Here is a 22,167-nt window from a genome sequence, read left to right as displayed (position 1 = left end):
AGTTCAATTCAATAAACTTTCTCTTGGGCGAGGTTCAGCAAATGTTGATCTATCAGCTAACCCCACAAAAGAAAGAAGAATGAAATATGTAGCAGAGTTCATGATTGTACACTTCTGTTCAGATAAACTGGCACACTCGTTTGAGCTGGTCCAGCTTCGTTGGCGATCGTGTACACCGAAGTATATGTTCGGAAAAGAGCACCCGGCAGTGTTACTTACCATCAAACTTTTTAACCACGATGAGGTTGAATGAACGCCGACCTCTGTGCGCTGAGGGAGCAAGAAATTCCATGAGCAGGCACTGAGGTAGCATTATCTTTGCTCCAACACCATTTCGTTAGGATCATAATTCATCCTCGTCGTTGCGATCAACCGAAGAGTACCTCTTACGTACAATAACTAAAGCAGAAATGGAAAAATGACAATGAAATAGATAAGAGAAACAAACATCCATATCCACTGGCGTGGGCAGGATTTTTTTTCCGGGAGGGGCTAGAATTCTAAAGGTGGATAGCTGCTTTCTAGGGGAATGGTATACACATATTGCGTATATTCAGAACATTCTACTCTCTCAAAAAAAAAAAAAAAAAAAAAGCAATCGAGAGTCATTTTAAGGGAGATATGCATTTACCACTGGTTTTTCGAGAGTTCTTCATTGCTTTTTTTTTTTTAAATAAAAATGTTCATTTTCTCAATATTTCGGAGGTGGCTGCAGTCCCATCAGCCCCCTCTGCGTACCCCAGTGTCCATTGTTACGTACCCAATAGACCTAATACTTGTAAATAGTTGCTAAAGTGAAACAGAGATGGCAGCACGAGGCGTGTAAACAAGAAGATCGCTGTATAATAATAAATGATAGTGTAAATAGCCGTAAAAGTTAATTAGAAAGATAAACAATAATAAAATACAATATAAGAAAAAAAAGAAAAGATATAAAGATGACTAATTAATAATACTTGTGAAATTAACAATGTACTCATATGTAAATAGATAAGAAATTTAAAGAAGTGTAAATACCAATATAAATATGCGTCTCCTTAAAGATCTTTTATCTGTTGGAATATTACGATCCCCTTGGTGGAATTTTTGATAACATCAGTGGCACCGCGTTCAAATCGCGAGCCACAACACTTTTTGGGTGCGCGTCACGATCGCTGCACGATGCAATACTGATCCACATCTCCGCTATTTACCATAAGAGGCAGAAAAGTACCGTGACATAACTAATAGAAGAGAAATTTGATCCATATTTACAGCTCTTCTTTGAAAGCCGTATCCCAGCGTGCTTATTGTTTCACGCAGGCTTCAAGACTTGTCGTTAAATATAATCAATGGCGCTTATAAAGCATTTCCGTTTATCTGCCTATCTAAGATGGCTGGTAGGGGAACAGCTGCATTAAGTTATTATGCAAAGTAAATTACGCTTAACCAGTCAACCCGCTGGACTTAATTTATTGCCTTGGCAAGGATCGAGATATGTGTAATATAATATCCCGGAGTGACGTTTCAATGAACGCGCCAAGACGTAACAGTAACTTTTAACATAACTGCAGGAGGACCGTTGGACCATTTCGTGGACGCCAACTACCCTGCTAAATAAGTACCATTCTCCATCTGCTGCAAGATCAAAGTTAATGTAAACACAACTACGTGAGATACTAGTATGCTAGTTCTGGTGTTGATTTGCGCATGAATATATTGGTCGTAGATTCACGGCTCTGAGTATAACGTCTCACAACCCCAATATAGCAGTTGCTTTGAGTGATATGTCTGTCAAGGTAGAGTGATTTAAATCAGGTGATTTAAAAAAATCACTGATTAAATCACTTTAAATAAATAATTTATAGAAAAATGTACATAAGGTTTTTGTACATATCACTTTTCTTGAAAGTACAGTAATCTTGTAATCATTTAATGGTGTTTATTAGGCTCTAATTAACGAAAATAAAGGAAACAAAATATATGTACTGATGGGGTTAAGCTCATACGAAAGTAAATGCAATATGTAATCTGTAAATACACTTCAATTTCTCTTGATTTAAAATTCAATAATTTTTATGGGCAAAAATAGCAAACATTTTCTGTAGAATAATATACAAAATACTAATCATGTTAAACTGTAAATAGTGTAATTGTCATTAAACTCTAAATAAATATGGCAGCTTATAATTTGCAAACCTATCACAAAAAAATTAACAAAATTCAGCTACAGACTACAAAATAATATTTTAAGTTACAATTATAGAGCTACATCCAAAATGCTTTATTTTCACTGAAAGAAAAGTTATTGAAATGTATTATAGTTTTTCTTGACACTCTCAACAAACATTTCCATATTAGTTACAGTATCAGAAACAGTGAAATGTATATTTACATGTAATGTTTATTTGCATTAATCAAACTGTTCAAATATTTTACAGGGCTGTTTACTAGAGAAAGCCTTTGTATACCTTTATGTATGGTGCCCAAAACCATACAAGCAATTTTAAGCATGTTTTTTTTAAAAAAATTAAAAAATATTTAAATCGAAAAGTTCGATTTAAATTAAAAATCATCAAAAATGATTTTAAAATAAAAATCATCAAAAATATTTTTAAATAAAAATCATGATTTTTATCCAACCTGATGTCCGTATCAAATGCACTCAAGGCTGTAATCGGGTGTATACCTTATTCATTAGCGTAAACCTTCAATGTCTTCTGCTTTAGTTTACAGTTACGTGTAATTTAACCATTACCCTAGTGAGATCATTGTCAAATTATTCTCATTTCATGTGATCGGGAACATAATGTGATAAGAACCACTATAGTGAAATTCCGGTATCTCCCAGTGCGGAGACCGCCTTCATGGCATTGACCCTCTGTTGCCGCGTTTACCTGCGAAGGAACTCGCGGTCAAACATCCAAAAAATACGCCCACCGCTTGGGCAAGAGCCAACAATGTTAAAATTTCCCCCTCCCCGAAGCAGCCATTAGAGAAAGAGGATTTTATCAAAATATCGATCTGCGCTACGATTGCACACCGGTCCCTATAGGTATTTTCCTGTCTTAAGGCGGGCGTTCTATATGCTGGAAATAGTGTTGCCCACGGGACGAGACGGGACAGGCTTTTAAAAATTCGAGACGAGACGAGATTGACCATGTGTCATAAGACAAACGAATATTTTCGAGACGAGACAGCATTTCCACGAGGCTCCACGAGACGAGACAGACCAAAGTCTCGTCTCGTGGGCAACACTAGCTGGAAAGAGAAGTGGAGAGTGGGGAAGTGACCAATCCTGCGCGATAAGAAACGCAGCAGCCTGTAGAACGAGGTGCACGTAGTAGTTGCTCCCCTCGATGTCGTAACTCGGCGCAACCGCTGTTGTCTGGTTGGTCTGCTGCGTATTCCCCGCTCCCCACTTCCCTTGCCAGCATATAGAACGCCCGCCGCAAGAGTAGAAAATAGCCATAGCTTGACTCTACTGTAGTTGATCAGTTTAGTCCTCAGAAATATGAGGAGATATGGTTACTAAACCACCTTCCACCAAATAACGCTAATTATAGAGTTTGTGCAAAATGTTCGTGTCGTGGAAAGCTGCACTTTTGAGGTAGAAACAGCTCCAGAAGACTTGATTGCTCAATACAAGCAGTGCGGTCTTCAAAGTATTTTTGTCCCGAAGTTATTTTTTCTTTTCACTGTTAATAGCAGTATTATTAAACTTTCTAACAAACTGACAATTCATAAAAGAAACATCAACATGCTGCATTGTATTCCTTACGTCCAAACATGCCACATTATTCTAATAATAATCATCAGTATTCCACAATCAATGGCTTTTTTTGAAGACTTCAGTTTTAATGTATCAATTGACACAGCTAAATGTGTAATTTTGTTATCTTTGAAATGATCTTGTCTGATCTTCCAAATTGTTCCATTTTTAGTGCATCACACGAAACACCAGCTGATAAAAGTGCTCTCTTATTCATTTCTGTGTGCTTTTTGACACGCCAGGAAGTGCATCATTTGTTTATGCACGTTAATGTCCAATTGCAGGGGTTCCCAAACTTTTACGTTTCACGTCGCCCTGAGTGTTTCAAGAATTTCCCGCGGCGCCCAAGTCAGAATTTAGGCCTATCTAACACTTGCAGCGTTAGTGTGGTTAGGTTGCTTGCCTTAAGGCGAGGAGGGACAATTTCCCCTAGGTCTTTCTCGCTGGGGCAGCTGCTGATCACTGTTGCCAACTTCGCTCTTTTGGAGCCAGATCTGGCTCTTTCGTGCACTCGTTTGACTGTGAACTGTGGCACCCGCCCTCTGCCCCACCATAATGCCACCACTGGCTCCGGCCCATAAATACCAACTTTTGCCATGAGTGTACATTTTGCACGTGACGTGATATTCGATAGCTATAGGCTGCGTCACCCACCTCTTCTTTCCTCCCCATGTATTTTTATATATAGCGCTGTGGCTAAGATGAAGATGACAATTTTGTTATCCGGGAACCCTTTTATTTTCGATTTTATATTAACATCATTGGATTATTGAGATGGGTGATGCCTCCAAATCTAGTCGGTGAAAACTAAGAATAAATTGCCATCACTTTAAAGCTAACGATAATAGCAGCACCCCCACCCCTCTGACAACTAAAATTACCCTAGTAGGCACTTTATGCAGCCTTCGTTAATCTAGCTCCTTGAAAGTCCTCTTTAGCTATATTAATGGTGAAATTTAGCTCTATTATGCACATCAGGATTGGCAACACTGCCAGGATGGCCGTAGGAGGCAAGGAGAAATGCACTAGGCTTATGGGACCATTATTTTATTCGTTCTCTCGGGAATATCAAACATCCGATGACGTAGAAAAGTACATGGACGGAAAAAGGACACGTTGAACTATGTCATAGTAGTAGGAAAAGTCGAAATTCCCATTTGATGAGCCGTAACTTGAAGTTGAAGTTGATGTCCCATAAGGAATACATGGGATTCGGTAAATACTAATTCATCACATTTTTCAAAAATCGTATAAGGCTTAATAATCAACTTAGGAAACCGCTTCCACTTGCCACATGGGGAGAAATTCATACTCTTCATTTCTCCCTGAGATCTTTTTAGTAGCATTGCTCATTCCGACGATATTGGAATAAATGCATGCCTGGTGCGTAATTGTCCCTCTTCGCCATTCAGAAACATGTAAAAAGTACTAAATATGCACACATTTTGAACAATCATATCAAAAATAATGTGCAGGCTAAGTGTCATTTAATTGAAAATATTTGAAAATTTCACGGCGGCGCGGCCACACTTTGGTAAGCACTGTGCTCTTGGAGTCAACATATAAATGTGTCAATCGACACGTTTTGGCTTCTGGGTGTATACAATGTTTCTCTATGGTTGGCGCTACTGTGCTTAAACATAATTTGGATCGAGTGATGATGTCAACACTTACCTGCCGGACTTTGTGATGATCATCTCGGTCCCCAAGTCGTGGAACTTGTCCCACAGGTCCTTCGTCTCAAGATGGCAGACCACGTCCCTCAGTTCGTCGCAGTTGCATCGCTCCAGCAGCTGAGGGTTCTTCGGGGCGACCTTCACCTCCGCCTTCCCGTCAGACGTCGTCGACTTGGCGTCGATTCCGTCGACGCTGGATTCTCCGTCCTTGACGTCGGACGTCGACGACGTAATTTCCGGCGACTCCCGACCGTCGTCGATCTTCGTCACCTCCGGGGAACTTACTAACGACGAGGATGTCGTCTCGACGAACTTTTCTGGAATTAAAAATAAATAATACATTGTGAGATTTAATCTAAAACAATTCCAACACAAATTTCAACTAAATTATTTTCTTATTTCCTTAGTGTCACTTTTCTGCCACTTTTGACTAATCGCGACGCTGGAAATGAATGTTGATGAAATGAATGATGAGGCAATCACACACGAACGCAGTGGTAGCGTTGTCGCCTTGTAATCAAGGGGTCCCGGGTTCGATACCCGGTGAGATTACGGCCCATTTCGCCTTATTGCGTTTTCACCTCCCCAATACAATTACAAATGATTTAAGTGACACGAACTTTCTAAGGCGAAGGGGGACATCCCAATTCCCTTTACACACAAAAAATTTCCCACCAGTGAATATTATCGACATGAAGTCATTATTATTATCTAACCTAACCTAACCTAACCTAAAATTTGTTCGTAAAAATAATCGTTCGTACACATACCTGTACACCTTTGAAACAGGTGTCAATGGCTCCCCTAGCACACGTTTCTTCATCTTACCCAAAAGTGTTCTACCTGCGATCGTTCCAGAAGTAGAATCGTGTTCGTGTGCTCCAGATGTAGATAGTACTTCTTGCCCCAACAGGACAATGGGAGCCAAGGTAGGCAACATCACAAGCTCTGCCCTCCCGTTATGAATTACCCTTCAAGTGGATAATATCCCCAGGTGGGAAATTTTTTGGGTGTAAGGCGAAACAGGATGTCCCGTTTCGCCTTAGAAAGTTCGTGTCACATAAATCATTTGAAATTGTATTGGGGGAGGTGAAAATGGGATAAGGCGAAACGGGAGTACACGCCCGGTGGAGGCACATAGTGGTTCGGATCCCACTTTAAACTGTAGGTCCAGTCCCAAACAAACAAAAGCAAATGAACGGGATAACACAATTCCTACAGAGGAATATCCTGGTTCAGCTGTAGGTCCAAGCCCCAGAGTCTGAACGAAAGGTGATGTTACAGTAAGCAACTCAGTGTGTATGGTTCCAGTTCTAAGCAGTGTTGCCACATGAAGGAAAATTTCCCTTTTGCAGGGAAATTCGGACCGAAATTTGAGCCAAAAGGTAAAAGGGAAGTTCGATGAAAAATACCACAATTGCAGGAAAATTTTAAGGTCATCTGACTACATTATTACAGTTTATGTTAATTTCTATTTTCATATCCACATTTTTATGTTATTTCTTTCTTTTGCTATTCCTACTGGTTTCTGCTCCTTTAAGTTTATTGTACGTTGCTTTTATGCATCTTTGGATAAATAGTAACGATGAGGATTAACGATTAAATTGATTCCTGACCAGGATTCAAACCTGGGACATCTGGTCAGGAAGTGATGAAACCGAAATGTGATTTTTTTTTAAAAAATGATATCTTTATTCAAACGAATAACGAATTCAACGGAATACATTACTACGTACTACATACTGCTTCCACCACCACCACTACTAATGCTGCTACTACCACTACTACTAATTATTATTATTATTATTATATAATTTGCTTAGGTGAAGGGAAAGATTGGTCCAAAAAGGGAAATTTTGCCCCTTGGAAAGGGAAATTGTGCCCTCATATTGTGACAACACTGGTTCTAAGTCTCTTTAAATGATTGCTGTCCGTAGTATTGGATAGAACTTAATTTGTGCAACCAGAGTTGAATTTCAGTTGAGCCAATTCTTACTTAATTTTCATTTTTTGTTGTTTTACGTCGCATTCCTTCCACTTTTTTCGTACTCGCAACGATGAGGATGATTGATGATTATTTGAAATTTGATGGACATTCAAATCCAGACCGGGACTCGAACCCAGCAACTTCGATATCGAAAGTCGAGCACTAAACGATCACCCAGTAAGCCAGAATTCTTCCAGATGAGTGGCGGGTATAGAGATGTTATTGCATAGAGGCTTTCTTGGGATATCAGCAGGTGATTTCCGGATAGGTTTCTGAGCTTTTGAATGCTACGTAACTTAAGATAGTAGTGACTTTAGCTCTCGAAAGCTTGGAAACCTATCCGGAAATCAGCTGGTTGATATCTCGAGAAAGCCTCTTCATCATTCTGCCAGGAAGGATTCTAGAATTACTTCAGGAATTTCATAGGACAGTAATGCGGGAGGCATGCTTTCTTTCTGAACAGTTGCACCTATAATTTGCCGTCTTTTACTTCACTCAAAATCCTATATTTTACAGAAACGTTTTTCAACTTCCCCACTACACTCAGAGGATTAAATGCATCATATTGATGCATCAGAATGCATCGATTGATGCACTAAAGTGTGTCTTATGGCTTCTTCAAAGAATCAGATTCAAATTTGATGCATTTGGGTGCATTTTTGTATGTCGTGAAAGAAACACCACAGTGCATCATTTGATTCAAGTGAGGATTTATTTCAGTCGAGATGCACTTCAATGCACCAGTCGATGCGTTTTGATGTACAATGTGCAATCAGTAACGGCTTCTAACCACACATTCTCACACATTATTAGCATTTTACCAACTAGGACGACGTTTACAAACAATGAAGTCAGTGGCGGCTTGCAACCACACATTCGCAATTATCTCGAAAACGGCTCGTTTGCAGACCCATGTTTACTGAGACTTTTTTGCTTCTATTATCGTGTACTTTCACCTGTGTCAGTTTGCGCTTTTACTTTTGAGACACCCTGTATATGTATTAATGGTAAACATAAACGTCTTTGAATAAATTCTTTCAAGAATGTTTCGTCTTTCTAAAATTGTTGTGGTCTCTGCTGGAAGGATAGGGGGGAAACGAAGCTTCAGTAAATACAATTGTCTACCCTCTCCCGCGTAACGACATTATGATATAACAAGATACTTCCCCTCTCTCTCCCCTCCTTACTTCTCACCTCTCCCCCTTCACTATATAATTTCATTTCATCTCTCTCGCTTTTCTTTGTTTACTCAACAGTACGGATAGTGATTAATGTTTGTTGTCTGACACTTCTCGCTTCGAAACAAAAAAACAAATTATAACAACAGCAGCTGCTGCTAAAAGATCGTCAGCCGAGAGAACTTCCGTTTTTTTTCTTCGTTTTCACCTCCCCTTTCTTCCTTATCACTATTTCTTTCATTTTTCCAAGCGCCGAAAGAAAAAAATGTGAGTATCAGCTGTGTGAGTGGTCGCACGCCAACAGGGCTGTGCACACAACAAGGTACGAAGCATGTATTGCTAGGCATACATGATGCTAATAGGTAACGAGTCGAATTATAACCAAGCTGTGAATATCATTTAATTTGGGGGCTAACATTGTTCACTTCCGTTCTCCCGACCGAAGGAAAAACACACAACTCCTTTCCTATCGCGTGGTGTTGCCTCGGGGAGTGGAAGCAATGAAGCTTCGTGTTTCTACCCTCCTCCTCTGGCGATCGCAATATGGTTTGCGAATTGTAGTCAGGCCGGACTTAGAGAGGGGCCTGGGGGGCTACAGCCCCGAGTCTCTATCTGCAAAGGTAGGGCTTCCACTCGAGAAAAAAATGATTTGAAAAGAGCCATAGGCAGGAATATTGTCAGAAAAATTCCCACAGAGATCACCCTTCCCGGGAGTCGAACCCGGAACTCCCAGGTGGAAGTATTCATTAGTTGGAAATTTAGTTCTAGAGTCCCATTTTAGAAGACATTGAACTATCTAATAACGTCAGTCATGGACGTCCGCAGGATTGTTTCCAGGGAGGGGCAAGCGAGGAAAATGTTTACCCATAATAGTGATGCCCACCTCAAAAAACACTATTTTAGTTTGTATTATCATGTTTCTTCAACGAATTTGTAATAATTAACATAAATTACTGTGACTGAAACGAAATTATGTGTGAAGCATATACTTTTTAGGTGGACATTCATTTTCCAGAGGGTGGGGCACGGCCCCCCTGCCCCCACCTCCTTCCGGACGTCCATGACGTCAGTGGTACCACATCGTAGCCGTGCGGTCATGCTTTGTGCTCCGGCTACGGGACGAGCGCAGGTTCGAGTCCCCTGGGGGGAGGGGGGGGGATGCGTAACAACTTTTCTCCTGAGATTTCGGCCTGTGTATGGGACCATCATGATGAAATTGGAGAGCTACGAAAGAGTAGTGTAACCCGATCGTAGAAGGCCTACAACTACGACTGGGGGTTCGTCGTGCTGACCACACGTCACCCGGTAACTGGTTGGATGGCTCCACACCTATGAGTGAGGGTGGTAGGTCCTGGCCCTGACGGGTTATTATTATTAATAACGTCAATGTCGAAAAGTATCGTCACTCTATGTAGCGGAGTGGTTATCGTAGTTCTATACGACGCCAGAGGTTCGAAGTTTGAATGCTGACTAAAGAGTCCATGTATTTTTATCCGATCATCTATTCCATCGGTTCGTCATTCAGCCTCATCGCCGCGATTGACCCAGAGGTAAAAAGCGACATAAAAGCACAGTCACTAAACGTTTCTCCGCAACTCACTGTGAATGCCCACAGCGAAAGTATCTTCGGACTCGAACCCAGAACCCCATACTCCGCGCGCGATAACCATGCCACCTTGAAACTCGGTGCCAATCAATCGCCACACAATTGTTTTGCAATGCTTCACGCAACAGAAGCCACATCACCTCATCTCCACCGCAACAAAGCCATCCATTGTTGCATGCGTGGCACCGAGATCTCTCAAACAATGCCCGCGCACGCTTTTGTCTTAACGGTTGGTCCGAGATGGACACGGAATGGATTTCCGAATGTCGTGATGGAGTTTGGGAGAAAACGCTATCGTGCCAATCGTTGACCTGACATGCTGGAAAGTGGAGAAGGGGGGTTAGGGGGGGCAGCGCTCTGTTCCGTCCGATCCCGCGCTGGATAACAACCTATCTAATGGGCCCGAGATGCCTGATAATTGTTACGTATCAAGGTTTGATGACGTGAAAATCCCTCCTAGCCGGAAGTTCATGACAGACTCCACGGAATACTTCCACACGCAAACACTACGCCTTGTCGAACACCGCCGTGGAGGCAGAAAACTGAGGAAAAAAGAAAAAAGAAAACTCGAAGAAGATGTGAAAATGTGGGGCGGTCGTGTTGCCAAAATTTGTTGCAACATACTAATGTTTCCACGTGGCTATGATGGTTTTCAGGATTCGTGAATGAAGGCTCCACTACTCGATATTGGCAGGTTGGAACTTTCAGTGTGGCCCTCGTATAAAAATAATATTTTCCTTAACGAAAAACATCAGTTCTTTTTTTCTTCGACTTGATTGTTTCTTGCTAGTTTACACAAGAGTCTCTAAAGTTCATAACTTGTTAATTTCTGTTTTGGTCCGTTTACGTCGCTTTTCTACCTCTTGTATTAATCATGACGATGAGGATGGTGAATGCCCTCTCTGGTTTTGTACGGTTAATTTTGTATTAAATCATACATTTCTGAATAATTGACAGAGATAGAGTGAGAGATGGAATGAGATACAGAAGAAGGAAGATAAAAGGAGATGGGGAAATATACAAAGAGAGATAAACAGGAAAGACAGGAAAAGTAAAGAAAGAAGCGGGAAAGGAAGATAGAAAAAGAGAGAAGCAGAATAAAAACGAGGGACAAAGAGACAGAGATAGAGAAACATAATGGAAAGGAAAGATAGAAGAAGATAAAGAAACAGAAAGAAGAGAGAAACAGATGAGAATACAGACAGAGAGTAACAGAAGGAAAAGGAAGATAGAAGAAGATAAAGAAACAGAAAGAAGAGAGAAACAGATGAGAAGACAGACATAGAGAAGCAGAGGGAAAAGGAAGATAGAAGAAGATAAAGAAACAGAAAGAAGTGAGAAACAGATGAGAAGACATACATAGAGAAGCAGAGGGAAAAGGAAGATAGAAGAAGATAAAGAAACAGAAAGAAGAGAGAAACAGATGAGAAGACAGACATAGAGAAACAGAGGGAAAAGGAAGATAGAAGATAAAGAAACAGAAAGAAGAGAGAAACAGATGAGAAGACAGACATAGAGAAGCAGAGGGAAAATGAAGATAGAAGAAGATAAAGAAACAGAAAGAAGAGAGAAACAGATGAGAAGACAGACATAGAGAAGCAGAGGGAAAAGGAAGATAGAAGAAGATAAAGAAACAGAAAGAAGAGAGAAACAGATGAGAAGACAGACATAGAGAAACAGAGGGAAAAGGAAGATAGAAGAAGATAAAGAAACAGAAAGAAGAGAGAAACAGATGAGAAGACAGACATAGAGAAGCAGAGGGAAAATGAAGATAGAAGAAGATAAAGAAACAGAAAGAAGAGAGAAACAGATGAGAAGACAGACATAGAGAAGCAGAGGGAAAAGGAAGATAGAAGAAGATAAAGAAACAGAAAGAAGAGAGAAACAGATGAGAAGACAGACATAGAGAAACAGAGGGAAAAGGAAGATAGAAGAAGATAAAGAAACAGAAAGAAGAGAGAAACAGATGAGAAGACAGACATAGAGAAGCAGAGGGAAAATGAAGATAGAAGAAGATAAAGAAACAGAAAGAAGAGAGAAACAGATGAGAAGACAGACATAGAGAAGCAGAGGGAAAAGGAAGATAGAAGAAGATAAAGAAACAGAAAGAAGAGAGAAACAGATGAGAAGACAGACATAGAGAAACTGAGGGAAAAGAAGATAGAAGAAGATAAAGAAACAGAAAGAAGAGAGAAACAGATGAGAAGACAGACATAGAGAAACAGAGGGAAAAGAAAGATATAAAGCGAGAAACAGGAAGAAGGATAGTGGAAGAGAGAAACAGGTGAAGAAAGTGACAGAGATTGAGAAGTACAAGGGTGAAAGAAAGATAAAAACAGGAAGAAAGAAATGGGGAAAGAGTAGGAAAACTGGAGGAACAGAGGTTAAAAGAAGGAAAAACAAAGGGAAATAGGTTTAAAAAAAGAAAGAAGATAAAAAGAAAAACACAATGAAAGCGGGGAAAACAAAGAATAGGGAAAAGATAAAGATAGTAATGGGAGGAAAGGCAAGAAAAAGATGTACACAGTGTAAGGGAAAGAGAAAAAGAAATATGGAAGCAAAGAAAGAAAGAGTGGACAGGAAAACACAAAAAAGGAGAAGCAAGTAAAGAAAAAAAGGAGAGAATGGAAAACATTGGCTTTGGCCACCGAAGCAAAGTCCATCCTTGAGTGCACCTGTATGAGAGTCTTTGTCGATGCCACTGTTTTCGCAATGGACATTAGAAAACGGTTATTCTGTGTGCGTTAAGGACTGACAATTCATCTACCCCTTGCAACCATGCTGAGATACCGAAGCGGAAAAGAAGATTAGCAGCAAAAGATGGCGTTTCTGCGGTTTGACGCCGCGGTCAAAGGAAGTGGCGTCTCAGATCAGGTTGATGTTAAAATTCTACACCTCCTTAAACCACGGGCTGCGGAGGCCAATTCGGCATTCAAAAGGAGCAATTAGTGGCGTGCATTACAGGAAAAAGAGGGGGGCGATTTCGTGGGAAATACAGGAGTCCCTCACGCACGCATAAAGGGTGGGCTGAGGAAGAAATTGAGGAAGTCACAGTGGGGTGGTCGGGCACCCGATGATTAGCCCTTTCGTTCAACAGGCGCCCTTTTTTTAAAAAGTTTGGTCAGTTTTTCTGACACTAATGAAAAGGAAGTCGAAATTGTTTCTCCGGAAATGTGACGTTTCCGTTTCACAGCGCACGTGTTCTTTGAGCACCTAACGCCTCATATTCCACCAATGAATTAGCTAGAATTTGACTGTTTTTGAACAGGATTGGTTTTGACAGGGGCAACCTTTCATATGAAACATCTGGAACATAAGAAGGCGATGTCCAGCATGTCCTAACATTCTGGTTCTTCCTACAGACTGTCCCAGGTGTTTGTGGAGTATGCCAGTAGAGAAAGAGAGAAAGGAAGCAAAGCAGCGCGTGCTGCTGCAAACGTCGATAGTCGCGTTATCCCCTCCATGCAATCCCCTTTCCCTCTCACGCGCTCATTGGTCAAGCCGTATCAAGTCACTACTTGTGCAGAGGACAAGGAGTATAGTACAGGAACAGAGTATAGTCACATGTTTATTAACTTTATATATTTTCCTAATTATATTTCATCGGTGTCACCGAAATCATATTGAGAATATTTTATTAATTGTTGTAAACTTCTATATAAAAATGGATGTATGTGTGTGTGTGTGAAAATGTATATTTGTTTGTTCCGGCATAACTCTCGAACGCCTGGAGCGATTTCAACCAAACTTGGTGCAAGTATCACTTGCAACCTGGAAATAAATACTGTGGGGGTAAGACACCCCTGGGGCGGGGTGGGAAGAGATGACATGTAAAAATGATCGAGAACCACCGATATTAAATTCCGCACAAACAACCGTGACCTCTATGCAATCCGCACAACGATAGTGTTTCTTGGGTTGTCTAACATTCAGGCTGTTGCGAATGGAATGCATAGTTTTCGTGACACTTCCAATGCAGTTCAACTCCAACTTCATCACCTATCAGCATGGGGGGTGAGAGGGGGTGAAAAATAAAATGCCACAAATGACGTAGATTAGTGTCGAATCCATAGTTTTCGGAGTCGCTAAGCTAATTGGTGACATTCACGATCACATTTAAAAATAGTTACATTTTACACTATAGTTAGAATTCATTAGTTTCCTGTCTAATACAAGATTGGGATAAATAAATACCCGGGCAACGCCGGGTAATTAGCTAGTTATTAATAAATGCCTTGATAATTGTTGATATTCACATGTTGTATGAAAGATTTAGTACGTGCTTTTGTACAGTATATTCCCTTCTCCATATACATTATTGTCCACAGTAGAATGCTTCAATGAGCGTTTCTCGCTCGAGCGGCAAATAGTTCACACGGGCAACGCTAGATGGCACACAGAATTGATAGTTCTTCCGCTCGAGCGAAAAACGCTCGAACTAGCGAAATACACTCGAACTCTCGATCCGTATTAGTACACGTATTTCCGTCATTTGTCTACGGCAGTGGGTCCTCAAATGGATCGTGAAGTGAAAGACGAAGTGAAATTGAAAAATAATTGTTAAAAGCAGTTTTGTGTGTCTTACCGATATATATGAAAATGTAATGAATGATTATGGGCTGAATCTGCGGTACTATAGGGGTGACGGATTTCTTACTTTTTACAGGAGAAAGTACTTACGGAAATCATTTTCTGCATTCTGGTGCATCAATCTATATGATGCATTTAGTTTTCTGTGTGCAGCGACACCAATACGAGGCCCATTCAACATAGTCACCGACCGGACTTGCCAGTTGCAATACTTCTCAATAAAGCCCCTGAAGTACAAGCACTCTCCATTTACCGCAAGACGTACGACTTCCTGCTAACTAATCAGCCAGGTGTGAAAAGTGGAGCGCTAATCGGTATCCAGCATTCAAAGCTATCTCCGCCGCTTACCCATAGGCTGTTGTAGACGCCGACGAGTAACGACAAAGGGCAGCCAACAATTAATACGAGCTTGTCCTCTCCCGGTGTAAACTTGAAGAACTTTCATTAGCAGCGTATCTGCTCTGAATTATTAACGAGTGTCCTGTCCAAGGTTATACAAGTATATATGTGGAAGTTGAGACTATCGAATGCACAGGTGGACGATTTGTGTTGGTTCGAACACCAACAAGAATTTACTTGCTTGGGTGACCTTGCAAATCTCACTCACTGCCTTACCTTCTAAAGTTTTAATAACAGTAACAAAATATTTCAGACGAATTGGTTGTTCGCTGCCACACTTTTCCGTTGGAATTTGGTTTCTTATTTGGTTGACATCAGAAAGCTATGCAGTGTGCTATTCAAACTATGGATGGCCAAATTCGCATAAAGCTTTACCCGGATATTGGATAATTTCCTATCCGAATTATCCTTAATATCCATTTGTATTCATAATCCGGACAGTTGTATGGCGTCTCTGCATTTTCATTCATTTGCCATGTTCGTATCTCTTCCGTACGAACTCACAACATATCCGTCATCCAACATATTCGTTTGCCCATTTACGGACTTTTAGCATATTCTAATAATTTTTACTTTCCTTCTAAAACAGATTTGTGTATTACTAACTTCAGCATTTGTTACTTTTTTTTTCAATGTGGGTCATTTGTGCAAGGATAATATCGAACCTTCATTTGGTAATTATTACCTTAATTTCAGAAACAATTTTTACCAGAATGACTTACTGAAATTGTAAATTGTGAAATTTAAAAAAACAAAATAGCGAGCGATCTGCATACACAGATTATGAATATCCAGATAATATCCGTCCTATCAGGATATTCACATTATTTTGATTGTCCGTTGCTTAAGAAAGGAATATCGGATATCCGTTATTCGGATTTTGAGGTCGCATTGATTTATATATTTTAATATTATTTTAATTTAGTCATTATTATTATTATTATCGTTGTTGTTTCTCAGAAGCTTGGTTCGGAATTCCCGGCCCCAAACTATGTCTAGGTACACTCAGAGAATTAAATGCATCATATCGATTGATGCACCAGAATGCATGATTGATGCACTAAAGTGTGTTTTATGGCTTCTTCAAAGAATCAGATTCACATTTCATGCATTTGTAGCTCAGACGAAACGTTGAAGTGCATCATCAAAAAAGATGCATTCTGGTGCATCAACATGCAGGAAGGTGCATCAAGGAACATCAACTGATGCAGTGAAGTGCATCTCGACTGAAAGGAATCCTCACTTGAAACAACTGATGCACTTTGGTGATTCTTTCACGACATACAAAAATGCACCCAAATGCATCAAATGTGAATCTGATTCTTTGAAGAAGCCATAAAACACACTTTAGTGCATCAATCGATATGATGCATTTAGTTCTCTGAGTGTGTGTGCCTGGTCAGAACCCATAACTGTCCGCGACTGTACAAGAAAAACGACGTAACAAGCCTCCTGCTGCGATCAAAAATCGTTACAAACTCGACTCAATTCCATCTTACGTCAGGAAACAAGCAGTAAGGCCTCCGCAATAACACTAAACTGCCATTCTCGTCACAACAATATTGACTTTACATTCTTCACATTGCAACACACACGCTTATATGAGGGAGAGGTGCTATATGTTGCCGTCTTGTTACAAAGGAGTGTTTATGAATGAGAGAAAGACATTTCTCTGCCTACCCCCAGCAAGGAAAGCAATTTTCCTCCGCATAATCTTTGTACACAGCGCAATACGCGAGGGGAGATCAATAATTAGAGGCTGTTACTTCAAAGACTTATCGCCGAGCGCTGTGCTGCTCATTTAAGCAGGAGACCGCTTCTTATTACCTTGTAATAAGACACCTTTCTTATCTACCCATCAGTCAATGCGAGAAACATATTTTCACGGCCTGACGAGCCTTTCAGGACTCGCACATGATCTTGCCGGATCGTTTGACGTTAATGAGTACACAAAAGTGACACGGAAAGATCAAAAAGGAAAGTAAATAAGAGGCAATAATGCGGTGGTTTTGAAAAAAGATGTTATCTTCAGTGTAAATTTTGTGTTCTTTGACAAATGGGACATAGCTTACTTTCTGGGAATATTGTTTTGTTTATAAATTCACGTTTTGCAATACTCTGCAAGAATTACGGTGATGGCATTGTAAATTCTACTGGCGTTACACCGTAATATTTTCAACGTAAATAAAAGAAACTTGAAGGCAATGTTTTCAATTTCTTCCTTTCTACACTGTTAGAACCATAAATTGCAAAACACCCTACCATCAAAATTTAACAGTATGACTATTAAGTTACAAAACGAGACAAAACCTATTTAAAAAAATATAAATTTTAATATTTTTATCATGAATAAAGATAGATAAATTGCACACTGTTAGAAGTTACAGTAATATACCATAGTTTAAATAATGGACTGGTGGGTAAGGGGTGACTTTCTCTGGCGGTTTCAGGATACGTGAACAAAGGGTACGATAAGCAAAACAGCGCCCCCTGTACTTATACAGAATGAAAATGGATTACACAGTTTCACACCGTCTTTTATATATTGCAATGCCTTTACCAATTGACGTGACTAAAGTACAATTGACTGCGAAAGCGAAGCAAGTGCAAAGGCAAACCTATTTTTGTTCACATTGAATTTCAATAAATTTAAAATTTCCTGCTTTTCAGTTGATCCATTGTTAATTTTGTACAATAAATTTTCTCATGGATTTCTCATCTAGTAGAATGTATTATACTAAATTTTTTCTAGTAATTTTATATGTAGTATCTGTATGACGATTAATTTTATAAGTTAATATAATTAATGCTATGAACTTTTTGGAATATACAGCACTAGTGAAAATATCCCATATTATAGGGGCTTATTCCTATATATCTCTAACGAAACTATGTATTAACATTTAATTATTAATATTTAATAATTAAATAATATAATTAATGCCTCTATATTGTTAATTTCTTTTGTATTTGTTATAATAAAACCTAGTACATGATACGAGGTATTACATACAATATTTTTGCAATTTGTGTTCCGAAGTGAAATGTCAAACTCACTTCCACGTAGCACCCTGGACTGCATTTTGCAGACTAACGAGGCTATGGCATCTGTACCCCCCTCTATGTGCTTGTTCAATTGTCCCTTCATCTATTTTACCTTATCACCTTTCATCCTCATATTCGCAATTAGCCAAAAGCTGCAAAAACGGGAGGTGAAATAAATTAAATCATTCCTTCATTCCATCTACCGTTAAAAGTTAAGTCGTTAACAGTCTGCCCGTTGATTCACAAAAATGGGACACGAGCCTTCCTTATTTCATTTTGAATATGTTATCATGCATAATAGCCACATATTTATGGTGAATAGAACATCAAAATTTCGGTACAAAAACTGGCCACATTTCCGGGTCGAAAACGGTGTATAAAATGGCATTTCTGTGCTTACAACTCTAAATTTGATTTAAAAATCATACTTGTTACACAAAATGAACATTTGCCTTCTAAGTTTATTCCTGTGCAAAGGAGTCAATTTTTGCTTCTATTTTAATCAATTTTCCGTGACTTGCATAACTTACAGGAAAATTCATATCGCGGAAGATGTCGCGTTAAATTTCATGTTTAAGAGTTTATTTCGCATCATTTAGTGACAAAGCATGGTAGCAGAATGCACCTCACACCTTTCAAAAACATGAAAATTAACAACACGGTGTGTTATTTCATATCTAGTGTTTTTGTCATAAACAAATTGTTCATGCCTCTAATCATGCATAAAGATAGATAATGATTATAAATTTCAGTTGCGTGCACCATAAATATATATATTTTTTAACTGATTTTTTAATGACACATTAATTAAATTAACTATGTAATGGTCGTAAAATGTTAAACGAAATCACGGCTTTTTTTAAAAAAAGTTATTGGATGGCAAAAAGATTTGACGGTTTTTGAACGTCGTTTCGCCTAAGAGAAATGTCTGTACAGTGCACCTCAAATATATATACTTTTTAAACCGAGCCGTTGAGAATTTATTAGTTTAACTATGTAATGGCCTTTAATACCTGAAAAACGATCATGGTCTTATTTGATGGCAGTTGGACGGCAACGGAAATTGATGGCCTTGCACCGTTATTATTAAAAGAAATTGGAATATGCATTATATTCAGTTGAAGAATTTCAGGAATTAAATAACTTTATAAAATATATTTAGATTGTATACACTACATAATATTGTACTTTTACAGCACTAGTCCGCTTAAAGATATAATTTGTCACTGTATGATTTTACTATTACGTTATACTATTTAAAAAACATACTGGTCAATTGATGTATGTACGATGTCAACATGTATTTTATAATTAGAGCCCGGAAGTTTGGCAAAATGCCTCTTTTTATCTACTGCATATATTGATAAAATTTTTCCGGATATACGTTTTTTACGTTGTTTCGAATGTTTTAGAAGCCTTTTCATTTTGCCTATTTAAGACCCCACTGCCTATTTTTAATTATAATGCCTTTTTTGCCTTTTTCAATGAAATTGGACCATTTTTTTTTTTTTTTAAAAAAAAAGTGTGTATATAAATTATTTTTCTCTCAAAAAACGTTGTTGGCATTTACTTTTCTTCCTTTTATTATGCAAATAATTTTCGCCTTATTTAAGTAATATTGAACTCACGCATGTTTCAACATTGCTGAAGGAGAAAAGTGTGAGAAAAATGTATTTCATGCTGAGTTAGGATATTGCCTTTCGGTTAACATTTCCTTGTGCATGATTGACTGCTGAAAACCTGTTGCAGAACATCTGCACAATTACGTCATCACGTCCAGCGTCCGTGTCAGGACTATATTGACAAGAAACAGCACTAATGCCCAAGGGCCTTTGCATGGATTCCAAAATAAAGTTCTCTATCTTTAGTTTAGTTCTGCACTTTGGAGGGAAAGGATCGTGTAGTTGTCATCATGCCGAAATTTAGTGTGCCATTAAGTGGTAAGTTACATGGTTACGTGCGTGAATTTGGTGAAAATTGAAATGCTCTTCCCAATGTAGATTTTAACATTTTGCCAGAAATTATAGATAAAAGTAAGCGACTTCCAAATGTGCCTTTTTTTTCGGTTTATTTTGTCTTTTTTTCATTTTTAGTGCCTATTTTCCACATTATAAATGCCTTTTTGCCTGCCTATTTTAACGAAAATAAATGCCTGAACTTCCGGGCTCTATTTATAATGTACATGCACCAACCCTCAGGGGTACTTTCGGTGTGGACATTTCTCAAATAAACTAAAAAAAAATGATATTTTTACGGTATTAATACACTTGAGCTCACGAAAAAAACAGGTTCGTACCGTTTTTTGTAAATTAACAGGCAGACTGTTAAATTTTAACGGTAGAATCTTGTAAAATTTACGGCAACTTCTCACAGCGAATATAATAGACTAGTATAGGGTGATTTTTTTAAAACTCATGGTTTTCTTTGTTGTGTAAAATTTGTAAATGAAGTATTATTTCCATGCGGCTTATGGCAAATGAATAAGGAAGGATGGGAGATTTATTGGAGTATGTTTACCGGTTTATATGCATCCCGGGTAATATCGCCCACGCCTCAACAAAAACAGCAAATATTCACCAGTGTACCCTACAATAACATTGAAGTATTGGATTTTTGCTAAACTGAATTAATGAAAATGAGTTCTTTTTTTTTGTATTCACTCAAACATAAATAAAACATAAATATTATGGCACAGACATATGACATAACATCTCACCTTTAAAGAAGGTGCTGAAATTGTCAACCTCCTTCCTGTAAAGAAAGTCGAACACGCCGTTCCATGTTAAGGGCTGTCTGACATAGTGTTTCTGCGCTAATGTTCGCAATTTCAGTGATAATGTTCTGCTTCAACATTTCCAGGAATGTAGGGTTGTTTGTGTACACACGTCCCTTTAGGAAGCTCCACAGAAAGAAGTCAAGTGAAGTTAAGTCTGGAGACCTCGGAGGCCACAATCTCTTTGAAATAACCCTATTCGCAAAGAAACTTTCAATCAGTGCCATACTGTCATGCGATGTATGGCATGTAGCACCATCCTGTTGAAAATAACCCTGTGTGAGTTCAATGTCGTCCAAACTTTCAACAAATTCCATGAATATTGCCCTGTACCGCTCTGTGTTTACTGTTTCATTGAAGAAGATTGGACCCACTATACGTGATGCTGAGACAGCGCACCATGCCCCAATTTTCTGTGAGTGCAACGGAGTGGATTTTCAGCTGCCCATATCCGTGTATTCTGAGAATTAACATGCCCAGAGAGATGAAACCAGGCTTCATCAGTAAACCACGTTATTTCAGAATATCAGGATTACGCACAATAAACATTAAAAACCAATTACAGTAATCTACACGTTTAACTTAATCTGGATCCTTCAATTCTTGAATAGCTGTAATTTTGTACGCCCTTAGTTTGCAGTTTTCGCTGCCTTTTGACATGTTGAATAGCTATAGCCGGTTTCTTGTGACAAACGACGGAGAGATTTCTTGGGCGACCTCAAGAGTCGAGCACAGACAGCTTCCACAACACCTGCCCGCGGGGTCCGGTGCTTCCCTGTCTCACTCAGAAGCGATCTTGTTTCTTCCAATTTCTTCACTAGCGACAATATTGTGTTCCTGTCTGGGGCAGAACGTGAGGCAAATTTGTTTCTAAATGCCCTTCGCGTAGCAACAACAGAATCAGTTTTCCAAAAACTTTTCACGATAAACACACGTTCCTGCAAGAAGTACACCATTCTTACTGTGTGTCCTGATCACAATAACGCAACTTTTCAGCACAACAATTACGAAAAAGCACACAACTTTCCAGCACAACAATATAACAGCTCAGTTTCCTGGCTATTGTTGACAATGACAACGGTGCTATCTACAGGAGGAAACTTAAACCTCCGCACTGCATCCAAACCCCCAGACCATATAGACGCGAAAGGTACACTGGTGA

General features: G+C 39.1%; 1 protein-coding gene across 1 annotated transcript in view; it reads right to left on the bottom strand.

The window, feature by feature from the left end:
* Positions 1-22,167, bottom strand: part of LOC146001478 (T-box transcription factor TBX20-like) — a 162,080-nt gene that overhangs the window by 116,903 nt on the left and 23,010 nt on the right. The window contains exon 2 of the mRNA XM_083138842.1: positions 5,426-5,744. Coding sequence (XP_082994968.1) covers positions 5,426-5,744 — 319 coding nt within the window. The remainder of the gene's footprint in view (positions 1-5,425; positions 5,745-22,167) is intronic.

This window comes from Lepisma saccharinum, chromosome 17 (genome assembly GCF_977018435.1).
Source record: "Lepisma saccharinum chromosome 17, izLepSacc3.1, whole genome shotgun sequence".
Taxonomy (NCBI): domain Eukaryota; kingdom Metazoa; phylum Arthropoda; class Insecta; order Zygentoma; family Lepismatidae; genus Lepisma; species Lepisma saccharinum.
The sequence above is the reverse complement of the archived record's forward strand: the minus strand, read 5'-3'. Positions and strand labels throughout refer to the sequence as shown.